Below are 26,211 nucleotides of genomic sequence, written 5' to 3'. Positions count from 1 at the left end.
ATCGTATAAGTAAATAGGTATTGAAATCGATCAGCAAAGCTGCAATAAAGTTTGACGCATTGCGCAACAACCTGTCAATGATATTTGTTTCCTAATTAGATACTCATCGACGCTTTCTTTAACGCAAATACTCACTCACCAATCGCTTGTTTACGTACCATTAAAACGCGTCGGAAAGCTCTCGCAGACACGCGTGCGCCTAATTTTAGAACTTTTTGTACAACGTTTTGACATTCCGGTTGCTCGCCGGCAGGCGCACAAAGCTCTGCGGTGAATGAAAAAACACCGCGAAAATTGTTTCCGCAAGTCACGTGACTCCAGTGGCACACGATGGACTCGTAATTTTACAAAGAAGGTGAAGAAAAATTGTTTTTCGATTTTTAACAAAAATATTACTTATCTGAAATATTCATTGCAGTGAAGCGTTAAGAGGAAATGAAATTTCGCGCAGATGTAAGCAAGCGTTGAAAACTCGTAATTGTTTGTTCGCGATATTGAATATATTGAAACGGTGACTGAATGAAAAAAATAATGAAGATCCAGAGATTCGAAATCTGCTTGAATGCTAAAATCATTCGTACCGAACTTTTTTTTTTTTTAAGCAAGTATTACTATTTTAATAATATATAAAATAGTTCTGAATTCACGAATGTCATGTAAAAATTCGTCGCTCGTATTGTCGGTGAATTAATTCACCACAAATACGCAGTAAAGGGAGATACATTATTTCTTACCATTTCAGTTGATCTACTAAAATTTTGTATGCAAAATCGCTAGAAGGTATAATTAATAATCTTTTGCCTAATTAAACGAAGTAATAACCCGATTGAAATTTTTTTTCTTCTTCTGATTTACGAAGAATCGTGTGACTAAACGAAATCAGCAAATTTGGTCAAGTCGTTAAAGTTGGTTAAACAGTACGACTTTGACATTAAAAATACGGAAAGATAATTGAATAATCTTTATGAAGTTTAAATAATTGAACTTACTTCCTTCGACTTCGCGGGCTGGAATTTATTTCCGTATTTCTGTGAAGTACTTTCAAATAAAATTCATCTCATAGTAATCTTCGGTTTCATTATTCAAACTTTAATCTTCTCATGTTTTCCTTTTGCCATGTGTTTTTCAAGGCCTGACACATTCTCAAGTTCACGAGTCACGAGGAACAATATTATTCCGGTTATACGTGGATCGAGATCAATGAGTGCCGGATGAATCGAATTCCCCACAGACGAATTCTATAGAAGCTGCATCCTAAAAATAACTTAAAAAAAAAAGAAAATCTACAACGCCGAATCCACGGTACTGTTTTAATATGTTTTTAAAGAACTTGTTTTCGTAAAAGTCAACAAATTTCATCACAATGTTGCTCCGACAGAGATTATTTCCATACTATGGAAGAAAAAATTTCCGAGTGTTTGCTGTGCAGGCGTCAAATTGGCGGATTACAGACAAGCTCAGCTTGCAGCCGGTGCTTTGCTGTTGCAACAGATCGTCAGTGCCAACAGTTGTTCGCAAGGCTGTCAGAGAGATTGATTCCTGAAAGATTTAGATTCCTGCTGCCCGTACTCAGATCCGTGTTTTGAACCACCTGTGAAAACCCGTTAAACTGAGCTTTAACAGAAATATTTCCGGTATAACAGAGACGCTGGATCATCAATCCGAGCAGAACGTATCAAGGATTTCAACCTGAAATCCCGTCATATTTTTGACTTTTTTTCTCGGACGCCTCATTGATAAAAAGGAAATAATAAGACAGAGATTTTTTCTGAGCGAACAAAACAAGTCTTCGACGAAATTTTCAATATTTAAAAAAAAAAAAACACGGTTGTTCGGGTGATTTTTGTCACCTATAACTTTCTACGAATTTGTGAAAATTCTTCACCAGGATTCCGTCAGATGATTTTTCCAATATTTTCACATCTTCACGAAGGCATTTCCGGCTGTAATTTTTACTCTGCGAAACCGAAGCAACCGACGATTGTGCTGAATATTTGTCAAAGAATTTCCCTTTTCAGAATACGACGGATTCGCAGATGTCTCCAATCATATATTCTACGGAGTTGAAGAAATTTGCATGGCAAAATTTCTACGCCTTTCCGACAGACGAGTAACTAATAATAATAATATGTAATTTCCGCAAGCTCAGAATCGGACGTCCCGTCTGACTCTGTAATTAATTCGTCAAAGGTCGTGCGGAGGGCGGATTTCTTTTAGGGTTATATTTTCATGCGCCTGATTTTTTCGGCTCACAGACACTCGCTATGAATTTCAAATTTTTTTCGCCTACATCCAAAGTTTACTCGCATATATTTATCACGTACGGTATTCGCGTGATTCTGACGCGCGCGTTTGTCAGTTGGCGCAAAAATCAGCGTCGCTTCGTCGAAATTAAATTAAAATGAGGAAGAATGAGGGGTGAAAAAAGCGGCGACAAACAACAGGAATATCTGGCACCGATACTACGAATCGTTTATTTAAACTTGCAGAAATGAAGCTGCACGGATGTTTGTGCGAGCTGTTGTTAATGCTCGTGGAAAATAATAAAATTAAGACGGGGGATATCAAACCGGCTAGGCTCGCTTTTACCGCTATTGCCTACGAGTCACACCCGTGAAAAAAACTACAAGGTTAGTCTCTCTTTCACGACAAACAAACGGGGCAATAAATTTTATGAACCTCTTTGTCCGCACCGAATGAAACAATGATTCACGGATTGTGAAAATCTTTCTTAAGGATGCATCGGGAGTCAATTTAAGAATTGAAAAATTATCCGTGCCCGAATTTTATCGAAGGAACCATCGGCCGTTCAACGATAACAATTTTTAACCGACAACGAGGCAAGCCGAGTTGATGCAGGAAAAAATTGCACGTGTTTATAAAGTACCAATCGTTTGTTTAATTTCAATTAATCATAGTTCATTTTCTTCCTGACGAAGAAAAGTTTTCATACACGATAACATTGTAGGCTGTTAACAGAAAACTCATGTTCTATTTAAAAATAGATTATTTTTTTTTTTATGAGAAATCTATTTCGAACGGTTTGTTTATTCGGAAATAACTCATTTACGAAGAAAATCTAGCCGGGATTCGTTGAAATTGAACGAACAAGATGCGCTTGGGGTTTTAAAAAAGGTGCGTCGCAAAAAATTGCAATAAAGTTCGGACATCCAGTTGAAATTTATCTTTTTATAAATCCTCAGATTTTTTTCTCCTGAAAATTTTCCGATCCCAACTTTTGTCCGAACAATTCGATCATGTTTCTAGCCTAACAAGATTTAGCGTAAATAAATTAAAATTCTAAAATTTCAACGAAATGTTTTTCGTTTTCGTTCTAAATTCGTTTATCATCGGGTTAATTGATCGATTTTCCTATTTACCGCATTTTGTTTTCATCCCTTCTCAATTTTTTTTTTTTATTTCATCTCCAATTCCTCGGGGAAAAATTTATGTACTCTGTCGGAAGTTTTCTGCCGGAGTAAATTGTTTTTCGTAGATTCATTTCCTGCGCTTTTTCCCCGCAGCTTTAACCACCAACCCTTCTTCCGATCTTCCTTGCCTTCCGTATACCTTCGCTAGGCACATACACTTGTATACATACAACACCTATATACTTATAACACAAATTCACACGCATGCGCGGATCTCTTTCTCAGTTTCTCGGCTGCTCGAAGCGCATCTCTGAAACTCCGCGAACTCGACGCGAGTATCAGTTGGCTCTGAGAGCTTGACGAAACGAGATCGGTGACAGTGATTCTCCCCGAATATCTCGCCAAATCACGTGCGCTTGTAACGTAAAGTTCTCAACGCTTTCGAACACGACGCTAATACAAAAAATCGGCAGAAATAAGTTGAGATAAAATCGGTTTTCCATTTCGTTTACACTCGCGTATTTTCAGAGAGAGAAATTATTTAAAAAAAAAATCGAAATTTAATTCAGTTCGCAGTAATCATTCAGACCCGATTGTGATTTAATTTGTTCATTCGCTTGTCCGCATACAAGCTTTGATTGACTCATTCAAACCACCTGCAAAAGAAGAATCTGTCTAATTAATTTTCGCAGTATTGTCAGATTAAAACGCGATTAATTATACATTCCCCGTTTTTGCAACTGTATAAATGATAATTTCTTTTACAGACATGTTTTTCTTCCGTATATTATCCAACGATGTACTTAAACGTGGACGATGCGAAAGCGGATAAAAAGGAGGATTTACATTACACCGCGTGGCAGGGAACCGGGTGATAAAATTTATCATTTCGAACAAAACGTTACCGGCGATCCGTGGAAAAACTAAACGAAGTCATTGCCGGCTACAGTTGTTAGAAAATTAACTTCTCCGGGTCGAATGTTTATCAATCAGCTTGTGAAATAACCCGGATACACGTATTTCGGGCTTGCCACTGGAGTTTCCGCAAGCTCTCCGCAAGCTCCGCGAATCTGTCCGACTGTTTTGATGTTTTGACAGAGCGTTCGCGTTACGCCTATCCCAGCATAAATCCACGAAAATAAACCGGATTAGCGAGAATTCACGAGAATTGTGCAACGCGGAATAATTTCACCCTAATTGCGGTAATCGAGAAGCAGTGAAACCGCGGCGAGGAGCAGCGGATATAAAATTATAACAAGAGTTATAACACCGGAGGAGATGACGAAGAATCGGACTTGCAACAGTACGAATGTTTAGCGTTAAAAATACGGTTCTCAAGTTTGAACATTCAAATTCGCGGGAGGCGTTCAAAAATGTGTTGCTGCAGCCGTTACTGGTGATTGACAAAATACACAGAGAAATCCAAGGTAATTCAAAGCGACTTTCCGCTTCTCGCCCCCCTTGTTTCCCCGTTTTCACTTTTACCCTCTTCCCATCTTTTTCTTCTCTTCCTTCTTAATCTCAAACGGAAGCTTGCGGTTATTGCCACTGATCTTAGATACCTACAACATACCGGCACACAGAGCAGCGTCTATATTTGGTTTTTCGGTGATCCGAGCTTTGCACAGGCGCGCGCCTCTCTCGATGAATTTTTATGATTTTTTTTTTTCCTTGCCCCCAATTTCGAAAAGAATTTTTTCAAGAAGCTTCTCTAACGAGGTGCCCGATGCAGCTCCCAAAGCTCTTTATGCAAGCACCCGATGACAGCGCGGCGTCACGTGACCGTATGTTTTTTATTTTTATTTTTTTTTTTTCAAGTTTTTTTATTAAAAAAAAAGCTCCGATCCATATACACGCAGCGTCGCGAGTTTTGACGCACATCCTTTACGCGTTCACACACCACGTCGGTGTATTTGCTTATCAAGGTTTTCTTTCGGGAACGCCTCTCCGTCCACTTTCGATACACGTCGAGAATAGTGTACGGAATTGTTTATACATATATAACACTCGCAAAAGGTTCTCCCGATTGATACGCCCGATCCCCCGTTTTACAAGGGTGACAAGGGTCTCGAATCTGGTTACAAGAGCTTTCTTTTTCTTGTTTACCTTCTGCTTGTTCCGTTTCTTTTCCTTTTTATTTTTCTCCTTCTTTTACCGCCTACTTCTTTTTCCCTTTCATACAAGACGCCCGCCGCCCGCGGTGGGTTTTCACAGACTTTACATCACACCTGTGAATCCATGTCCGCGTGTAGGCGGTTGAATATGTACAACGGGAGTCTGAAATAAAACGAGAGTATCGTTTGATCGAGGAGAAATCGAGGATCGAAGAAGAGAAACAAATTGAGTGAAAAGAGAGCGAGAGAGAGAGAGAGAGAGAGAGAAATGATTATTGAGGAAGGAAAAACAAAAAACCAAAAAAAAATAAAAAAATAAAAAAATTTATACGACGAGAAATAGTTTTTCGGAATTAACACACACACGCGTATACTTTCACACGTGCGTCAGACCAATAAGATCTCATCCTGTATCTCTCCGGTGTATTTGTTTGACCAGTGATACGCTCGGGAAAATTTTTTTAAACATTTACTCTCAAGCGAAGAAAAAGTTTATTTTTTCTGGTCAAAAATAGGTTTTGTGAGTGGTGAGGTACAATTACGCAATGGTTGCGTTTCCTTTGCTCCTTCGGTACGCGCATCCGTATAATACAATATATTACACGTGTTGTATGTAGAAAGGAAAACATAGCGAAACGAAGCGAAAAAAAAAAAAAACAAAACGAAAACAAGATTCGATACGTATCTGCGAGTAACAAAAATCACGACGAGAAAAGACAAAGCAAAAGTATCTTATACGTATGTATAAAAAAATCAGGATGTGAGGTTACTTATATATGTATATAAGCGTGTGTGAAAAAGTTACCGAGAGTGAAAATGAAAAAGGTTAGTCGCGCGGTATTTTTCGCGTGTATGTAATTCATGCGTATATACATATTGTATGTATAATGTGCCTGTAGAATGTTATGCATAAATACGTTTCGATGTCATGCACCTATACCACACGTATATATACATATATATATATATATATATGTGTCATCTATGAAAAAATATCCCTTGTTTTCTACATATATTTTTTTTCACGTTCTCACGCATCTTTTCGCCGTCCCGTTTTTTTTCTTTTTTATTTTTTTGTTTCGATCTTGTTTTTCGCTCCTCTATTATACGTTACTCGGCTTGCCTATGCTTAATGCCTTTATTGTCCGTCAGGACTATTACTTGTGGTACATACAGCACGTGTCGAAATAAATGAAAAAATTGCAAATTTACTGAAAATGAAATTCGTAAATTTTCCATATACAGTATACGGATTAATGTAACCATAGAATTTTCATTCGGCAGTTAAATGATCTATGCCTTTTAGTTTTCACTTCTTCAAGTCCGTCAACACACTCGATCGCATGAAGCGAAGTTTATACTAGAGATTCAAGTTATTAACGTTATCGTAACGAAACGTTGGGGACAATGTTCTTATTTTCTTAATTTTACAACGATTTTGAAAGAACTGACTAAGATTTCGTTTTATCACGGTTTACCGAATTTCAGGAAATTCCGAAATCCCGAAATAACCGTTTTTCCTCAGCATGGATCGTTGCGATGCTTGCACGACAAAGAGAAAGAATGCAAAAATATTTATGGGCATAGAACGTTGACATGCCTGGCTCTTGTTAACCTCGTTGGCGTTGTTCAGCGATATGTACGTAATTGCACCTTTATGCATACAGCGTTCGCGTAATGCATGCGTGCACTTGATTTCGTAACGAGAATGCCGCGCTACAGCAGCTTCAGGTGATATACAATGCATGTGTAATTTCTATGGTTCTACCGCAACGCCATTTCGTTTCATCGAACGCGTCGAGTCGCGAAATCGAGAGAAATATTCGTTGCACGTTACGACAAAACCAATGCGTCAAATTTTGGTAGGATTTTTTTGCCGCACGTACAACTCTTGGAAGATTTTTGGATCTTTTGTTAGACCGGTAAAATAATAATTAGTGTAAAATCGCTTCATTTTTTCGGCTGTAATTTAAATGAACGATATTCTTTGACCGACGTAAATATAAGTTTTATAATCTGATAAATTCGTTGAAACGAACATAAAATATTGTCACCTTGATTCTTCAAAATTAGCAAATTACTACAGCTGAGTTGAATTTTATTTTTTAAAAAATGTCCCCCTTTATGCTATGTGTAACAAAAGAAACTCGAAACCCATGAAATTTAATTATAAAACATCGATTATTGGTTATTTTACAGGGATCACGTTATTGTGTAACCGTTTCCTCTGATTGCATGAATTAGAGTCTCCGTCTGGTCATTAATGAATCCAATAAAAATCACCTGATATTCTTCATCCCTCAACGTTTTTCATAATTAATAAATTCTTCAGATTTCTCTGTTATACATGCGATGCGTATTGCGTATTTAAAGACCGGCGATACCGAGAAACGTGAAAATTTGTTGTGAAATCGTATATTGTTTGAGGTATTTTTACCCAATATATATATATATATATACATACAGTCAAACATATGCATGGTTTACGAGAATATCGAAGTTTACTCGATTCCGCGTTATGGCCTCAAAATTAATTCTTACTTGGTCGTATATACTATAATATCGTTAAGAAATCCATTGCTTATATGTATATGTATATACCATTGGTAGAATAACGTGCAATAATACGTAATCCTATCGTATCGACAGAGTTAGCAAAGCTTTGCGCATACAATCTCGGAAAACGTTGTATTTTTTAACATTTTTTCTCCAGATCTTTTCCTCTGAGCCCTCATTCCGGTATTTTCTTTCAGGTGTATATCCGCGTTTGTCTTCTCTCTAAAAGTTTTTATCCAATCGCTGAGATTGAAATAATGCAGGTGGATATAAACGCTTTTCCGGAATAAAGTCACGTATCGAGGTAACTCTATAATAACGCAATATAGCTGCTGCATCGACTCGTGGAACGGCTGAAATTGAAACGATTCAAGGAAAAATATATGTCGTGCAGGATGCGACCGGAATGAAACGTACCTCTTGGTGGTTTATTTTGATTTGTAGAAACTATTGTTCGAATTGCACACGTGATGGGATTCGAAATTATATGATTTGGAAGGTGTGTCATGTATTGCGATCGTACGTAAGGAAGAGCTTTCGAAAATTTGATGCAAATGGTGACAATTATTTTGTGACAAAAATTTCTGGACATTAAATGATTCGTGATTTGGAATCGTTAGTTATTTGGTGTACACTTATGGAGTATCCCGTAAGCTCGTGATAGAAAATTATCGTTATTCCCGACACCGTTTATCCTCGATTGTAAATCTGCGTTTGGTTTGGGTTTGTTTGTCTCTTGAAAAATACAAATAGATTCTCGAAATATGAATTACGACAGCTAGATAAATCATGAATATAATATTATTGCAAAGGAATCAATGAAAATGCTTAAAAAATTCGTTTTACTCCGTAAAATTTAATTTTTTACCGACTTCTTTGCAAGTATGTATTATGTTTGCCAATAATTTTATTTGAGACCAAAAAAATAAAAAACACGCGCTTCAAATTCAACGTCGATCGGTCTACGATTGTTGAACATGAATCTGATCCGGAATGATCAGGTGGGTTGTATGCAAAACTCGAAACGGAAAGCGTGAACGTCCGAAATCGTTTCACCGTACGTAATACGTGAATTATTTATCGTTGTTAGTGTTTCATGCGTATACATAATACCAATGCGTAACTACGTAGGTAAGTTACGTGGAATACAACGGCATTTATCAAGCCTCTCCACCAATCGGAAAATCCTAAAATACCGACATTATTTGCTCAAATTAACAGAAAATCGATGTTATAAAATTGCGGTTTGTAGAGAGACAAGCGTAATGTAATTATTTCATGGGTTTTTTATATTTCAGACCTATAATACTGAAGGATTACTTCACTCGAGCCTTGTATTAAATGACGGGACAAGAATTAAAAATTGCGATACGTATGTTTCTGATTCCATAAAAAAAAAAAAATTGTCGAATTCACCAAATATGGCTTGAAATGTTTTCATAATTGAAACAAATTCACCCTTGTCTGATTAAACGTAAACATTATTGTATGGAATACTTTTTTGTTGAGTAAAATGAGATTTTGCTGTCAAATTCCAAAAATAATAATCACCATATTTGGTTAAAATATGTAAACAAGGATTCCGAAAAACGGATCGAAGTTACGTGATTCTATCAATATTTGCGAACTGATTGTACTCGTGTGAAAAATCTGCATTACGGTTGAAGTTTATCCATAATAAATATATAATATTTATTATATTAAGTTCCGAATTTGAAAAGTTTCGAAACCGTCTTAATTCCGAATTATTTGGTGGCGAAACTTGGAGTGCAGAAATCAAACTTTTACGTAACAACAAAACTTCGAATGGTCAGAAACACGATGGCTCAAAGTTCCGAAAATTCAAGTTCCGACGGAGCAAAATTTCGAAAAATCAACTTTCGGTAAAACGTCAGAAAAACCGAAAATCGGAATGACCAGGACTTCGAATACAAAAATATCGAAAATACAAGACAAAGAAAAGTAGTGAAATTTCACCGAGCTAGAAATTCACACAACTGAAAACCTTCGATCATTCAGAATTTCGATGCTTGAAATTTTTCAATTTTTTCATTTTCGCACTTTCGGAATTTTGACTTGTCGGATTTCAGACCATTGGAAACTTTGATGTTTCGTCAAAGTTTGATCTCTTTACTTTAAGTTTCGCCGCAAAAAAATTCGGAACTTTTGAAATTCGGAACTTAAACCCCGACCCTTGAATCACTATAGCCAGTGCTAAAGTATCGCGGGAAAATTCAGGGAATGCGAATAGTTGAGCCTGCATCGTAAGATGGACCGCAAGGCATGAATCTTGACGCCTGAAGGAGAGGCTGCCTCGTTATTCCAGAAATTCGCAAATCTACCTTTTGGCCACGTGGGTTTTGTTGGAGCGATGTCGACAGTGTGAAATACAGATAGACGTTTAAAAAAAAAAGAGAAACGCGAATATCGCCGGAGCGAAGGCGAACGCGTGCTGCGTTAAAATAAACGGACTTTATCCAGACTCCGGGTTCGTGTCTAAGGTATGTGCATATCGCTCCATCACAGCCCTGCGGTAAAAATTGTACGGGTTAAATTTTCCGCGCAGCGGATCGGTTCAATTTTTAAATTTTTGTTCCTCCTTTTTGCCAGTCAATTTTATAGGGAGGAATTTGTTTTTTGGCATTTTTGTCGATAAAAAAAAAACCCTCAAGTCTTGTTATATTTTATTATATTGTTGTTAAACCTTTACATCGATCTTATAACATTCGCACATGTAACAGAAAAGTCTTGAGATCAAGAGTTTGATGAATTAATTCGCAACCTGTGAGAGTTGAACCTCGAATTGCAGTGCTGTTGTATAATGTTTAAATGAAGAAGGGGAAGAGAAAAAAAAAAAAAAAACATAATTGAAAAATGAATTTCTAAATAAATAATTCTAAAAAAATGTAGCCGATTATTTTTATGTTATTATACGGAATGTAATAGAAAGAATCTGTTTTTTTTTTTTTTTCTTTACAAGAGAAAAATGTCCGATCCTTGCGAAATTGGTAAAAACTTTTTCTCTTGTCTTTTTTTTTCTTGTCGTCGTTTTCTTTCTCCCCCCTCGAATCTTTTCTCGCAACCGATGACTTATCGCGAAGTATTCACCTCCCAAACACACGTACGCGTCACCATTAAACCACAGAATTATATTCGTCAGAAATTGAAATTCCGCAAACGTATTTGTTTATCCAATCGATGGTTTTAACCCGGTGCAGTATCTGTTTTTTTCCTATTTTATTATTGCTTTTTTGCTTCTTCTTTTTTTTTTCCCCCCGCTTTCTTTTCACCAGTGATAACAGCGATAAATCGCGAACAAGTGCCGGATCGTTTTCACGACACGCGTTCGTCAAAAGTATCAAGTAGGTTCCTGGAATGCTATTCGCACGCACAAGTGCCTCCCACGCCAAAGAATTCGAGACCTGAGTGGCAATTTTTGTGTAAACTTTCAGCTCGCAGGCACCTAATACACGTCAAGAAAACAACCTTTGCCCGCCTACATGGTAGAAGGAGTGAAAAAACAAAAAGAAAAAAAAATCGTTTTCGATATCAAACTTAAAGGCTGAGCGATAATAGCGCGCCCATAACATAACCAGCGATCTTTTTTCCATCTCGTTCAACCATGCATACATACGTATACATATATATGATGTGTACTTTATCCTTTCACCTCATTCGGTTACCTGTGTCATCAACGACGCGTACAAAATTTCGTTTATACATTGCTTCGAAGTCTAAAAAATATTACCGAAATCCGCCAACTCATTGTCATTTAATTTTCAGGTATTCCGACTCGCAGTTTTCGATTCACATTAATAAAAATCAGACTTGTTGACATTTTAGGACAATGCGTATGTGGGGAATTCCATGCGAATCTGACCCAACTTCTGACCCGCACATTTTGTGATTTTGTTAAAACTTTTTTCCAGTAATTGTCCCAACTCTGAAACAGTGCCCTGGATTTATTCAAATGTATTATTCAATTGTTTAATTATTTACAAATATTCAAAGTGATTTCGAAAAGGACCTTTTCTGAAACTGTAAAAAAAATTTTTGAAATTGTTTTTTCTTTTCTAGACATTTGTTTTCAGCAATTTCAATTTTTTTTTGGTCGGCTAAAACATTTTTTGAACGGTCCGAAAATCTTCGAAAAATTCTCAAAAACTTCTATTCTTGACTTGGAACATTTCTTGACCGTTTACATTACAGAGCGATTAGAGTCCATTTTTTTGTTTTTTTGGAACACTTAACTTTTTTTTTTAATCAACTTTGTAACGAAAGCCATATAGAAGTGTTCTAAGTGAAAAGTAAAAGTTTCGAGAATCTTCCGGGAAATTTTCAGACCGTTCGAACAATGTTGTAGTTGATCAAGAAAATTAGAAGTGCATAGAAGAAATTCGAATTTCCAATACTTCGTACCAGAATTTTACTTTCACCGTTTCATCTCGAAAATTGTTTTTCAATGAACCCGAAATTCGAATATGCAACGATTCCAGATGACGTGATAGTTAAGAATACTCAGAGTGGATGAAAAAAAAAAAAAAAATTTCCCGCAACAAGTTAAAATTCATAATTTTGTTCACGCCTCCCATTCTTTTCATATCAGCTAATTCAGTTGTATACGAAGAGTAATCGCTGAATATTTCTAATGAATTTCGGATCGTCTCACCGCGTAACACGTAGCCCGAAAATTATTTCCTCGCATGAAACCCCGATTCGCCCCGTGTGTGTACATTCATACAAACAGTAGATAGGACCTATCTCTACAACGATGAAGGGACAATGCAACCGGTGATAGGTGTTGCAGGTGAACGTAAAATTTTCATTATCTCTACCGGAATTAATGCCCGCCTGCGCTCGCCGTGTCGTGATAATAATTACACGTTCTGCTAGACACGAACCACTGTAGGAAAGCACGTAATCAAACACGGTACGCGGTGTTGTGTGTACCGTAGAGTCAAACGAGTTAATTATCATTCGAATTGGACAATTACGCGGTATATAGCTGCCAGTTTCGTCTAATTGAATTTTTTTTCACCCTCCCTTACCTCTCTTGCCATTTTTTTTTTTTATTTTTCTCTTTATTTATTTTTTTTTTTCCTCTCTCTATTCTCAATTCGACGGATAGGGATGATGACGATATGATATCAGATAAGTATGTGGGGTCGGTAGGCTGAGATGTCATTGGAATCGAGGTTGAATTTGGCATGTTTGATTAGATCCGAGGTTTGACGTATATCTCAGGCGACGGTAAATTCAATTAAAATTAAACTGGATTCGATTTATAATTTTTTTTTTATATATTTCTTTTTTATCAATTTGCAAAACTTATAACGTGAATATACCTACGGAATGATTGCTAATGAAATTCTTCTTCAATAGACTGGAAAATTAAATCAGTTTTTTTTTGTTTCTCGATTATATCTACCGCGTTGGGGTGATTGTTAACGTTAGGTAGGTACTTTGATTTTAAGAAGTTTTGTTGATTCGTGTTCACTTGAATTTCCACCAACTTCTACACGAGTGAGAGAAACTAGGATTCTTATTTTTTGCCTGGTGAAAATGCTGATTGTTAGCTAATGCCTGAGAAGTGAAAGAGTTTACAGAAATAGAGATTTCTGGATTCGTTGGAATTTTATCTGAACGTTTCGTACTTTAGTGCGAAAAAAACATTGACATTGGAATTTAACAAATATTTCTGACACTTAATTACGCCCGAGGAAAATGATTTTTGCAACAGGGGATTTATAATATCAATATTAAAGTTTATCTAAAATACGTGTATTAATTACTTTTTAAATTAACGTTAGTAATAAAATTTACTCTCAACATAATTTTAAAAAAGTTTTTTCTTGTTATTTCCATTTCTTTTATTTGTATTTACTCGCAAAAAGTGTACAAATGTTTTTTTTTTAAGCTTTTAATGGTGTAAAATGATGCTAGATGAGATTTTTGACCATTTACGAAATTTTTGGGGTACCCCATTTTGCCCCCCCCCCCCCCCCCCCCCTTCCCCTAAAATAGATGCTAAGAACACTTACCGCCACGATTGAAAGGGTCAATAGTTTTCCACACCCTCCTCGTCCTCTTTCTTTTTCTTCTTCTTTTCCCTCTTGTCGGATCTTTAAAATCCAACCATTATCGAACGATTTTCCAGATGCTGGAGTACTGGATGGCCAGCAATGTCTCGTGGGCAAATAACTCTGACTATCAGCTCGAAGACGTCTTGGAGGATCCGGGATTGGCGGAACTGTTCGCCGACTATCCTCGTTCCTTGCTCTACTTCGCCGCCGGATGCTGCGTGCTATTCATGCTCATCGGGATCCCGGGGAATCTAATCACCGTCGCCGCTCTATTCCGAACGAAGAAGGTTGGTTGACCCGAGCCGTAGGACAATTATCATTGTTGCGTAAAACGGATCCATAGATCCATGGATCGCGGGCTGACGCGCGAAAAAATTGTCTGACACGCTACAAACGCGCCGCGAGAAACTTTCTCGAGCAGGTTTACGATTAGAGAGATTCGCGATTAAGGTTAGATGCGAAATTCGTTGCAAAATTGTTGAGGCGCGAAAATTCAGCGACGTATTGACAGATTAAATTTCTTCATTTTCCGCCAAAACACGCAGCTAATATTTAGCCTCGGTGACGTTTAATTACATTCACCTGCGCGCGAAACTTTATTACCATCACGGGATTACCGCACAGTGCAATTTAGCTGGCACAATTTTGCGTAATAACGAAAATCGTGTGATATTTAGTCTTGAGAAATTAACAAGATTCGCATTATTATAGGTGACAGATTTTTACGTCAGTCACTCAATCTTAAATCTATATACACAGTTTTAATTTTGCTCGTTATCAGCGATTTGTTTTTTCCAGATCAATTTGTTTTGCTTATTATAATTTGATTAACCTGTTCGTCAGGTGTTGGTAATTTCGTCGCGCTGTAATTATATTGATGACTAATTGTTTTTTTTTTTTTTAGTCTAAATTTCGCAGATTTATTGAACGAGTTGAATGAGAAAATTTATCATTGATTTTGTCAAAACATCGTTCGAAATATATTCAAAAACCCTCACGTACATTTCAAAGTACGAAATTTCAAAGTATTTCCTGAACGTATCGTGGATTAATCAGAGAAATTTGATTTGACGCTTTTCCGAGAAATACGTTAACGTTCTTTTATATACTTTTGAAACTTTTCCGATTGATCGTTGATCGGATACATTTGTAATATAATTAAAACCATAATATACAATATTGGGTTACACGGTTGACGGTGAAGAAAAAAAAAACAATTACGTTTTGTTTAAAGAAAATCCTACGAAAACCCGGCATATTACGATAAAAGTATAGCATGTGAAGTCTTGTTGTAAAAAATGGGCAATTCGGGAAAGAGGAGTCCCATTATAGTTGGGCCGAGGTTATTACACCGGTGTAGATAAGTTAAGAGGTCGATTGTTAGCATCCTAAGTGAAATCTGATATAGCCGGGGGCGTCTTATCGCAGGAGGAAGCTCGGCTATTCACCCCGGTAGAAAGGGATTGTGAGAAACGGAGGTATAACAAGGGCGAGTTTTGTGATATGAGGTAGAATTTCGGCACGCGCCGAAATCCCGCCCCCCCCTCGCCTCAAATTTCTCCAACCCCCAGCGGGTGGAAACGTGCGTGAATTACGTAAATCGGTGTTTACACCGAATCGAAAGAACCCGCGTTATCGGACCGGACCCCCTCCCCCAATGCAAGCCGAAGGGGTTGAATCCTGAACACCGATGCGGCAATTGTTAACAATTAACGTCATACACCCTGCGAGTCTGTTTATTTGTCAGGCAATTAATTAATGCCCAACTGTCTGCCGACTGGATATTAATGCGGCTCGATGCGTCCTCTGAATGCGAAATTATGGGACAACCAACCCATGGTTAATTGGAGGAATGTGTATTACGCAGGTTGGCTGCCCGAGAATCGATACTTTTTATTCATTTTGTAACGAGATAGTAGCGCGTCGACTTTTTTAGGATTATTGTACTCGGAGATTTTTTGCAAATTAATAATATCGAATACTTAATGAAATTACGAGCGCTTAATTATTCTTTCTTACAACGCAGCGCCGATGCTAATTGTTGCCAATGAAAGGTGACGTCGATATGAACATTGTTGAAAAAAAAAGAATATCATCGACGAAGAATAGTTTCTAGTCTGGGTACAATGTTATTTCTTTGATGGTTAAGAGATGTTCGTATGATGAAATTTTATATTAACAATTTACCATATACATTTTTTTTTTTTACCGTTGTCACGGAGACTTTTTTTTAGACTAGCTTCGGTGACACCTTACCAATATATTTGTTTTACTGTCATGTTTATTATTCATGCGCATAAATATATCGACTCCGAATAATATCTGCGGGATAAATTTTCGGGCGGGAAAAGAGAAACGGATTACAAAAACAATCCCGTACTTGGCATTGATTTTTTTGCTCTACAGTATGTAGAAGAATCGATTGATAAAACGAGATTAATAAAGTTTTGCCCACGCTCAAAAGACAGTCGAAAAACCAAATCTTTAACACTCGGTGTTGATATTTCAAAACGAATTTGAAAAACTTTTTACTCGGTTGTCTCAAAATTTCACATCTCTTTCACCGTCTCGTTATATTTACTCCAAAAATGGATAATAATGACACATATAACGTACTTTATACATTTGAATTCTACTGCATTATTCAAAAGCGAATAAGAATGACATATTTATTCAAGCAAGTTTTCTATGCTCGTTTTTCCCGCGAATTCGATGGCATTAAAAGTTGATGCCAGTGCTGACTCGTGAATAATCTACGAATGTCGTTCGATTTGCGCCGTTTGGTTTCCACGGACGATTCGGTAATCGATTGAAAATTAATACGGTACGAGTGTCGGGACTTTCAACGCTACATAATATATCATACAGCACTTTTGAAATAATCTGCATCGGTGTTTTCAAAACTGTACGTGATATTTGAGAAATCGAATTAGACGGCAATTTTGCAAGCCGATATGTACGGATGCCAAAAGTTGACGGTATCGAAGACAATTGATTTTACCAATGTTCAATGGCAATTAATAAATTACAACTTTTGAAGTGTCGAGCCTGAGAGCAGCCAAAAATGAACTAGAAATATTTGCGCTGAAACCTGAACTCTTGCATTACAAGTGCATGCAAATGAGAACTCGTAAAGAATAAGAATAATTTACCACTTTAATGTAAAATAATAAATATAAACATTTCGAGAGAGATAGAGAATTAATCTCGTAAAGCAGTCTTTTTTAAGATAATTATGATAATTTTTTACTATCACAGTGTTATTTATCTTCGCATTTTACAGTGGAGTAATTTTTCGCCAAGTGTCGCGTTATAAACACAATGCCAGGTGAACGGTCTTTGAGATTGAAAAAAAAAAAAAAAAAAAGGCTATAGAATCTTCGTTTTCAGCAAAATCTGAACCTTACCAATCTGTCAAAGTCTCGGCTTATCCGGTTCCCACAAAAACTTTCGTATTGTTTCACGTTGAATAGCGCAATAAATCTCCCTCCGAATTGTCGAAACTTACTAAAACTCAAGTTTGCGTGTCAGCAAAGTTCTGCAGGGGATGCAACGTTCGCCCCCTGCACGGTGTAACAGGCAATTAACGAGAGAGTACAGAATGTAATTCAGTCTATCGTTTACGAGTTCCTCTCGCAAGTCGCAAGTGTTTGCCAAGAAATTTGTACTTTTTACCTCACACGACGATTCCAGAACGAATTAATCACACTCCCCAGTTTATTTCTCCTCAGCTTTTCCGGCCCCCATTTTATACCCACTTTTTCTTCTCCTCATATCTTTTTATCGCCAAACGAGCCTCTTAGCGTCTGCTACGCTACGCTTGAGGACAGTATTCGCCTGGATTTATCCGGCCTAATTTAGCCCCCTTCACCCCGTAATAAACACCGAAACGGCGACTCCAGATTTCAACGGTTTTCCTCCCACTGTGCTTATCCCCGTTTAGTTTTGCACCCGCTACTTCCGGCTAATTTAACACCTCCCCATAATTGACTCATCGAGGAACGAATTCCTCTCGCTAAATTCGACTCGACCTTCCGCGGCTTTCGGCTTCTCGTCATCTTACATTACACTCGATTATCCTCGTTTTTTTCCACCCCAAATTTAATTTCACAAATAAAATTTTAACCGCGATCTGATGATTAACTTCAACGTATCAATTAATGTTTTTAACCCTGGAACTAATGTTTTTTTTCTTTTTAAATACATGCATATCTGGGCAAAAACATTATCATGCAGTTTTATGCAGCATGAAAGTAAAATTTTCTATTCTTCTACGTGATATAAATGCCTTATGTAAATCAAATTGATTAGATTAGGTTAGATTAGGTTTTGAGAAATTTTGTTTTCAACGAATCCTAGATCACTTCAAATATGTGATAACTTGGATGAATTGTTGATAAACTTTGTTTTTCAAGAAAATGGTCAAAGGAATTGAATATCGAAAATGGAAAATTGATCATCAGACTAATTTACGTAATAAAAATGTCCGTTTATTACGAATTCGCTTATGTATTCTTATATATTCTTATATATTTAATTGAAATTGTGAAAATCTTCAGTATTTCGCTAAACTTGTATACTTGTGTAAAGTATGTAAACAAATTTTCGCCAAAATGGCTAAACAAACAGTGTGGAATCTATAAATTTCATTTTTGAAAATGTCTAAAAATTATCTTTACGAATAACACAAACTTTTGAGCTACGTTCTTAAAAATATTCACGATGAGCGATTTTTATTGTTTGAATTTGAAAGGATTATGAATTTCAGAAAAAATGATGAAACGGATTATATTCGAAATAATTTGGGGATTCGGTCCAACACGTTATTCCAAGTAATTAAATTTTATATACTGTATTATTATAAAGTGAGTCGTTTGCGTTTTCGAAACTAAATTGTCCCCGGGAATTAAGCACGGCTGTTCGGAATGATCCGGGCGATTATAAAAGTCTGCTCTGGTGTAATTTTGTTAAAGAAATCAAGGAAAGTGCTGACGCTTAGGGGTATCGGGGGGCGTAATGACGCCCGTTTTCGAAGTTAATTGTATTCATGACATTCGGGTTCTAAAACCAAACCCGAAGGTGTACGGGACATAACAACATCCGCGCACGAGGAGAAGTTGGAAGCTGGAAGTGGAAAAACTCAATTAACTCGAAGAGCCCTTTGCAGCGTTCGAGGTGCGGTTCTTAAATTTTTCATCCTCACGGTGCCGCCTTGCTTTCCGAGTATCCCGCGGTTTAAATGCATTTCACTATCCGCTGCACCGAATGCCAAGTGCATTGTTCAAGATCCCAGAATTTAGCTGGATTAACTTTATTTCTCTCATTGCCAGTTCTTTGACCTCCAGCCGGTGTAAGGAAAACTGTTTAAGATTAGCGAGGAAGAGGGAAAATTTTTATTGGAACAATTTTAGTCGAGTTATTATTTTACTTGAAATTTGTAGCATACTGCCGATTTTTTTATACAGTTTCACAAGAATCTTTTCATCGGCAAGCGACGATAAATACCTTATTCGTATTATTTTAACTTGTAACAGCCTTCCTTGTAATCCTCTCAGATGTATTTCTGATTGGTTTTTGAGATTTGTAACTTGAATAAGCATTATATTCAAGGAAACGTGCAGTGATATTTCCACAGGGAATGAAGCGTTGCATTGGCATAAAACGGTTGCTATCGGCATTTCGAAATGATATAACCAATTCGTTTGAGAAGAGGATATGAGACCGTTCGGAAAATTGTTATTACTAGTTACTACACTCAAAAGCTCTCACTGTAATCTCTTTACCATATACGCTTTATACCGAGTAGAAATAGCGACTAAATTTTCACGATTATTAAAATAACTTGATACTGTACCGTCGATCTTTACAGCACGGTATACTCAACAGTGAGAAAGATTTTGTTCGTTAAAAGTGATTAGAAAATTATAGTAAAACAGGAATCGTTATACTTTCAATATTTCGGAATGAAAATATATTAGTGAACTGCGATGTAACCATAATAGATTTATCTCGGTGAAGGAAATAGTAGATTTCGCAACTCGTGTTGCACATACTATTCTTCCTAATACCAGAGCGGGAATGTACTATTTTGCGCACTCAGTTGGGGAAAAAAGTGTTAGAAAAAAAAGCCAGGAATTGCGCAATCTGCTATTGCAGGAATTGAATCGAAATATCTTTTTTGTAACACACGTACAGTTTTCGCTTTTTTTCTACCTAAAAACCGGGACGGAGCAGCTGGCGGAAAAAGTGACTTCCGCACTAGTGCGGTAATGTACTATTTTGCGCACTGATCAGAGCACGAAGACTCGAATTTTGCGCGCTCAGGAAAAATGGTATGCGCAACTTGTGTTGCGTAATCTGCAATTCCGGGAATTGAATCGAAACATCTTTTGCCGTAGCGTGTGTAGATATTTCGATTTGATTCCCGCACTAGTGCGGGAATGTACTATTCGGCGGGATCATTTTGGCAGGCACTCAGCTAGGAAACGTTATTTATTCCCTTGAGACTCTCCGCGAAACGGGAAATGACGGGGTAGAACAATAGTTATCGAAACTGTATTTCCTCGTCTCATCGATGTTTCATTAACGGTGAAAGCATCGTGGATTTTCGCTCCGTCTTTTCAGGCCGCATTAAGCGTTTCAATTCGTTTCGACTCGGTCGGGTCGCGAGTGATGATCGGGTCGAGAGAGGTCGAGATGGTTTGGGGTCCGAAAAACACCCCGAAGTGAAAGACACACACAGCAGAGTCGGGTATGTAAACATGTATGTATTAACATTTCTCGGGTTTTCCTCTGACCACGCCTTTCGGCCGACTAGTTGATACACCCCAGCATAGCCAACGATTCCGCCTCCCCATGTCTAGTTGGACCAGTTACTTCCCTTCTTATTTCCCTCCTCACCCTCCTCGTTTTACTCCTTCCTTAGCGTTGGCCATTTTCCGCTTATCGTTTCCTTACCGATAAGCGATTCGAGACGTCTTGAGCTCGCGGATCTCGAGCTTTTCCACGATCTTATTCACACAGATTTTCACTCGTCGCTTTACGACTTTATACTCGCACGTGTAAGGGTGTGTGTGTACATAGGGGGCATTCCATACGAAATAATTCTATTTTGACCCACATTGGTTTTTTAATTCTTGTCAAACTCTTTACGCGTAGCAGCAGAATCTTTGTACCTATTTTCTTCCGTCTAATTTACTTGAAATGACATTCATTTTGAGTTGAAAATACAAGTCAATTTACCACACATTTCCAAGAATTTATTTTTTTTGTTGAGATTATTTTAAAATGCGTTGAAAGGCAAAATTAATAGTTCGAGATTTTTCCAAAATCTTTAAGACACGTACTTATACAAAGTCACACAGATTCGAATCGATGAAAATTTTCAAAGCTTTTGAGAAACTGGCAAAAAAAAAAAATAAAATTGTTCCATTTTGTACCAATTTCAAAATAATAGGATATAAAATTCCTTGAGAATTTTGTCAAGATTTTGAAAGTAATGCGGACCTCTGAGAAGGTTTGAGTATTTTTAACTTAAAAATGATTCCGTAAAAATCAAATTGAAGATAAAATCAATCGGGGGTCTTGGATGTTCCATAATCATGACTCAAAAATGTATTATCAAAAACCAAAACAATGAGGGTCAAATAATTGCAGATCGATTTCGCATGGAATGCCCCATACGCATAGGCAGCTGCAGCTATGCCCTAATAGTTTATGGCCACGTATCGATTCACCCAATTCTAGTGCAGCCCATATTATTACGTCTAGGTATCCTACGTATCGTTCGTCGTTCCGATTATAGTATGGGTATATCTAACAGGAGATGCAGACGATTTTCGCTGACAAACTGCATCGTATTTATTTGCATTTAAATTTCATTTCAATTTCCCCCGTCTTTGATACGTATATCCATGTCTTCGGTTCAGAGATTCGCTTAGAAATATAAAAATATCTATGTAGGCGTGATATGATCGGATGCTCAAACTCGATCAAGCCGCTGGGTTGTTTTATACACTTCATCATCGACCATGTATACACTCGGGCCCATGAATAAAAGGTCATTCAAATATTGGGTTAGGAGGTTTTCAATAACGTCTAACACTTTCCCTCGTCAGACACCACAGCTCACTCACATCGTATTTCATAATAGATTATACGAAAATATTTGATCTTTTCCCTCTACCCTGATCAAAATTAGAATCAAGATGCGCCTTCCGGACTGTTAGTTGGCCTCTTTAATCTAGACGATATCGTGATTAAAAAGAAAAAAAAAGAAAGAAAAAGAAAAAAAAACTCGTTCATCAGTTTTAATAACAAAAAGTTATCGTTTCAACATCTTGAATCTTGCGGGGGAAATTTTTTGTCAGTATTTCAAACACGAAACTCGTTGTGCCTCGGCAGCCAAAGAACCTGTTACCTTTACCTAAGATTTTTTGTTTTCAAAACTTTTACCTCCATCCTTTGTTATTTAATTTATTACCATCAATTCCATAAAATCAACTTTTTTAATTATCAAGACTGAAGTCTCCACTGAAAATATATTTGACCAACAGATATCGTTGTATCCGAAAAACCATCGATCTTGTTGTAACAAAATAGTGTATTAAATCTATTCAGACGTTACAGCTATCGAGAGGGAAAAAAAACGCATCAAAATCGGTTCGGTAGTTCTGGAGTTATGACGTCGGAGAGACAGAAAGACGTCGGGTTGTATTTATGTAAAGAAAATGGAAAAGATGAAGATCTAGACGCGCTTGGATCAACCGAATTAATTTTCAACTTTTCGGGTAACAGAAGTGAAAAATAAAATATAAAAAAACGGGGCCATACTCCTCCGCTCGATGAGTTTTTTCATCTCTCACATGCTTAACTCGCCCCCCGCGTCGCGTCGCGACGCCTCCGCGAGCTTGCGGAGTGTAATATATCACTCGACTCTCTGGCTCAGGCTGTACTTTCCTCTACATACATACATTCGGTGCGGGTACCAATAATACGCGTTTTTTACCGTCAAGCGCGAGCACGAGTTGGGATACATTATTCTTGGATCTTTCAAAAATTCAATCCCGGCACCGAGAGAGAAATTTCTTGCAGTTGTGGTTATTGTACTGTCTTCAAGAAGGGGCGGGATTGAAATTCCAAATTTGAAAAGTTTCGAAAGCGCCATACGTCGAATTTTTTGGTGGCGAAACTTAAAGTGAGGAAGTGAAACTTTGACGAAACATCAAAGTTTCGAATGGTCTTTGAAACCCGACGCTCAAAGTTCCGAAAGTGCGAAACTGAGTGCGAAATTTAAACATCTGAAATATCGAAATCGTAAATGATCGAAGATTTTCAATTCTGTGGATTTCTAGCTTGGAGGAATTTCTCCACTTTGATTTTTCTTTGTTTTGGAGTTTTGATATTTTTACGTTCCGAAGCCTAGTCATTCTGATTTTTCACACCCACTCGTTGAGTAAACTACGCTGACTGAGCATATTTTAATTTTCGGAATTTTACTCCATCGAAACTTTATTTTTCGAAATTTTGTTCTATTGGAACTTTACTTTTGAGAACTTTGCTGTATCGAAATCTATCTTGCATTTTGAAACTGGAGCCGTTGGTTTTCCGACCATTCGAAACTTTGTTGTTTCATAAAAGTTTGATTTCTTTACTTCAAGCTTCACCACCAAATAATTCGGAATTAGGTGGTTTCGGAACTTTTCCAATTCGGAACTTCAACCCTGCCCTGTCTTCATACGAAATAAAAATGCGTTTCGATTCTCTAATTAACCGAAAAATTTACTGTGCTGGTGATAATATTCTTTTTTACAATGGTCACTCGTACTATATTTTACGTGACTATTACTTATAATTTGATGGGGGTGTACGAATAAATTAATGTTAAAGATTTATTTGACTGAAAAAATATGTGTGTAAGTAAGCTAAAGATTTAATGTTGCAATAACCAGAAAATATTAATAATTTTTGAATAATTAAGATTTGATTTTGAAAAAAAAATTCAATTCTGTAACATGTCCAAAAAATCTCAAAATCGTCCAAAGAGTGCTTCTTCACTTAAATAAAGGCATTTTGAATTAACGTTTTCGCTTTAAAGTGAACGGATTAACACCGATCGAAAATGCCGCTTGAATATGCAGCGAATAATTTGCTGGCTTTTTGCGACAAAGTAGCTCAAGGTTTTGCATCTATATTTATAACGAATTTCTTTTCTCCTCTTTTATACTCGTTGCATATTTTTCCAAACGTCTGATATCTTCGAATGAACGACAAACTTTTCAACATTTTATGAAAAAAGAAAATGACCTTTGCCACTGCATCGTGAAATACAATTCAGTTTCATTTACAGCAAACAATTTTCCAAATTTCTTGAACCAAACAAAAACTATTCCGATGAAAAAGCATTTCGATCGCCTTTATGTAAAGTGCTAAAAACTAATCGATTAATTTAAGTTGCGCTAAAAGGCTGGGTTGGCAAAAAAAAAAAATAAAACGATAAAAAATAGTAGAATAGTTAAATTCAACAAAAGCATGGCATATTTTTCTGATATGAAGATGCTTACTTGGAGTAAAATCTTGCGATTGCGAGCAACGTGGCCTTTTTTACAAGCACAGTATTGTGAGGTTGTAAGTCTGACATCGAACGGCACTTGCGGACGCGCTGAACTTCAACTTGATAGAGTGCAGCGTATTTCGGATGAGTGAAATGACGAAAGCCATTTTTTGAAAACTGTTTAATATCATTAACAGAGCGATAACTATGATATACTTGGAGAATGATTGAAAAGATGTTAAAACAGTAACGACAAGTTAAATGCGGGCCACTTTTTGGATGCGGCGAAAATTTTGCAAAACTCGCAATGCATGAACAACGGTGATTGGTCTTCCTTAACCAGCCAATTGAATACGACTAATTAGTTTGACTCAACGTGAATTAAACCGTTGCCACTTTTTATTGGCATATTATGAAGAATTGGATGGCCTGGACGGGGTTCCACACTGAGACAAATTGCATTTGTTACAGTAACTAGAAAAATTCCGCAAAACAGGTATCGTTAAAAAAAACTGTTTGAATATTGTTGTAATTACGAAAAACGAGGTACGCCTAACCATTTTGCGCTATCGTCGATCCTTTTTTGGTAATTGCAACGCGAAATCAGTTTGTTCGGTTTACTCTACTTTTTTAGTTAAACAAGGCTTCAACGTCAATTTATCGTTGCACAAGCATTAAATTTTCGCAACAGTTACAAGAAAATATCGTAACAGTGATCGTAATGAGAAAGAATAGTAACGGATACTAGACTTTCCGGTAACAGCTAGAAAACTAATTTTCATTTTGTACCTAGAACTATATTTTTCGATTGTGGTAAAAAATGAAATTAGTTAAGGACAGAGCGGTAACCGGAACTAATAATTTCTCTCAGTGCAGGAATCTGGAAAATTTCCTTGACGTCAGCGGGTGCGAAAATTCCCGGGGTAACCGGGTGGATGATTAACCCGAATAATAAAAGTTCTGTTGGCCAAATGTGCTGTATGTAGGAATTCTTAGGCCGCCTTCATATAACTCAAACGTAACAAAGAACAACAAGTAAGGACTCGAATCATTTTCCATATAATAATCGAAACGTGTGGAAAATTTTGGCCAAGAAAGTTTAACGGTTTTATCGATCGCGCCAGCTAAATATAAATGTATATAACAGTGCTGTGCGATTAATCGATTAATCGGCAGCTTCGACTAATCTTTATTCCAATTAATCCGTTATTCGACGATTTCGGTGTAATCCTTCTTTCGATTAATCGATTAATCGACTCTTGCTTCACATACCGATCGACTTGCAGAATTATTATGACGCAAATTCGATCAATCGCACAGCACTAGCATGTAAGGGCTGTAATAAAAAATTGCAAATACGCGAATTAATCGTGTGAAGTAATCAACTTGGTCTAAAACGAATTTATAATAAGACGTAACGTTACACCTCGCAAGAACATCCCGTCGATGTTTAGGCTACGAGTGGGTGTTTCTATTGGTATTCACTGGGAGCGTTTGGCGCGTGTTTATCGCTTCGGTGCTGATCTTTTTTGCGT

General features: G+C 37.1%; 1 protein-coding gene across 8 annotated transcripts in view; it reads left to right on the top strand.

The window, feature by feature from the left end:
• The window catches only part of LOC124307792 (G-protein coupled receptor moody), an 86,091-nt gene that overhangs the window by 15,386 nt on the left and 44,494 nt on the right, over positions 1–26,211 (top strand). For 4 of the 8 annotated variants that reach the window (XM_046769874.1, XM_046769872.1, XM_046769868.1 and 1 more), the window contains exon 2: positions 14,199–14,411. In XM_046769874.1, coding sequence (XP_046625830.1) covers positions 14,199–14,411 — 213 coding nt within the window. Of the gene's footprint in view, positions 1–3,712; positions 4,799–14,198; positions 14,412–26,211 lie in introns of those variants that run through there. The other 4 variants (XM_046769870.1, XM_046769871.1, XM_046769873.1 and 1 more) reach the window with 4 other exon arrangements.

This window comes from Neodiprion virginianus, chromosome 6, assembly GCF_021901495.1.
Source record: "Neodiprion virginianus isolate iyNeoVirg1 chromosome 6, iyNeoVirg1.1, whole genome shotgun sequence".
NCBI classification, from domain to species: domain Eukaryota; kingdom Metazoa; phylum Arthropoda; class Insecta; order Hymenoptera; family Diprionidae; genus Neodiprion; species Neodiprion virginianus.
This window is presented reverse-complemented; position numbering and strand designations above follow the sequence as displayed.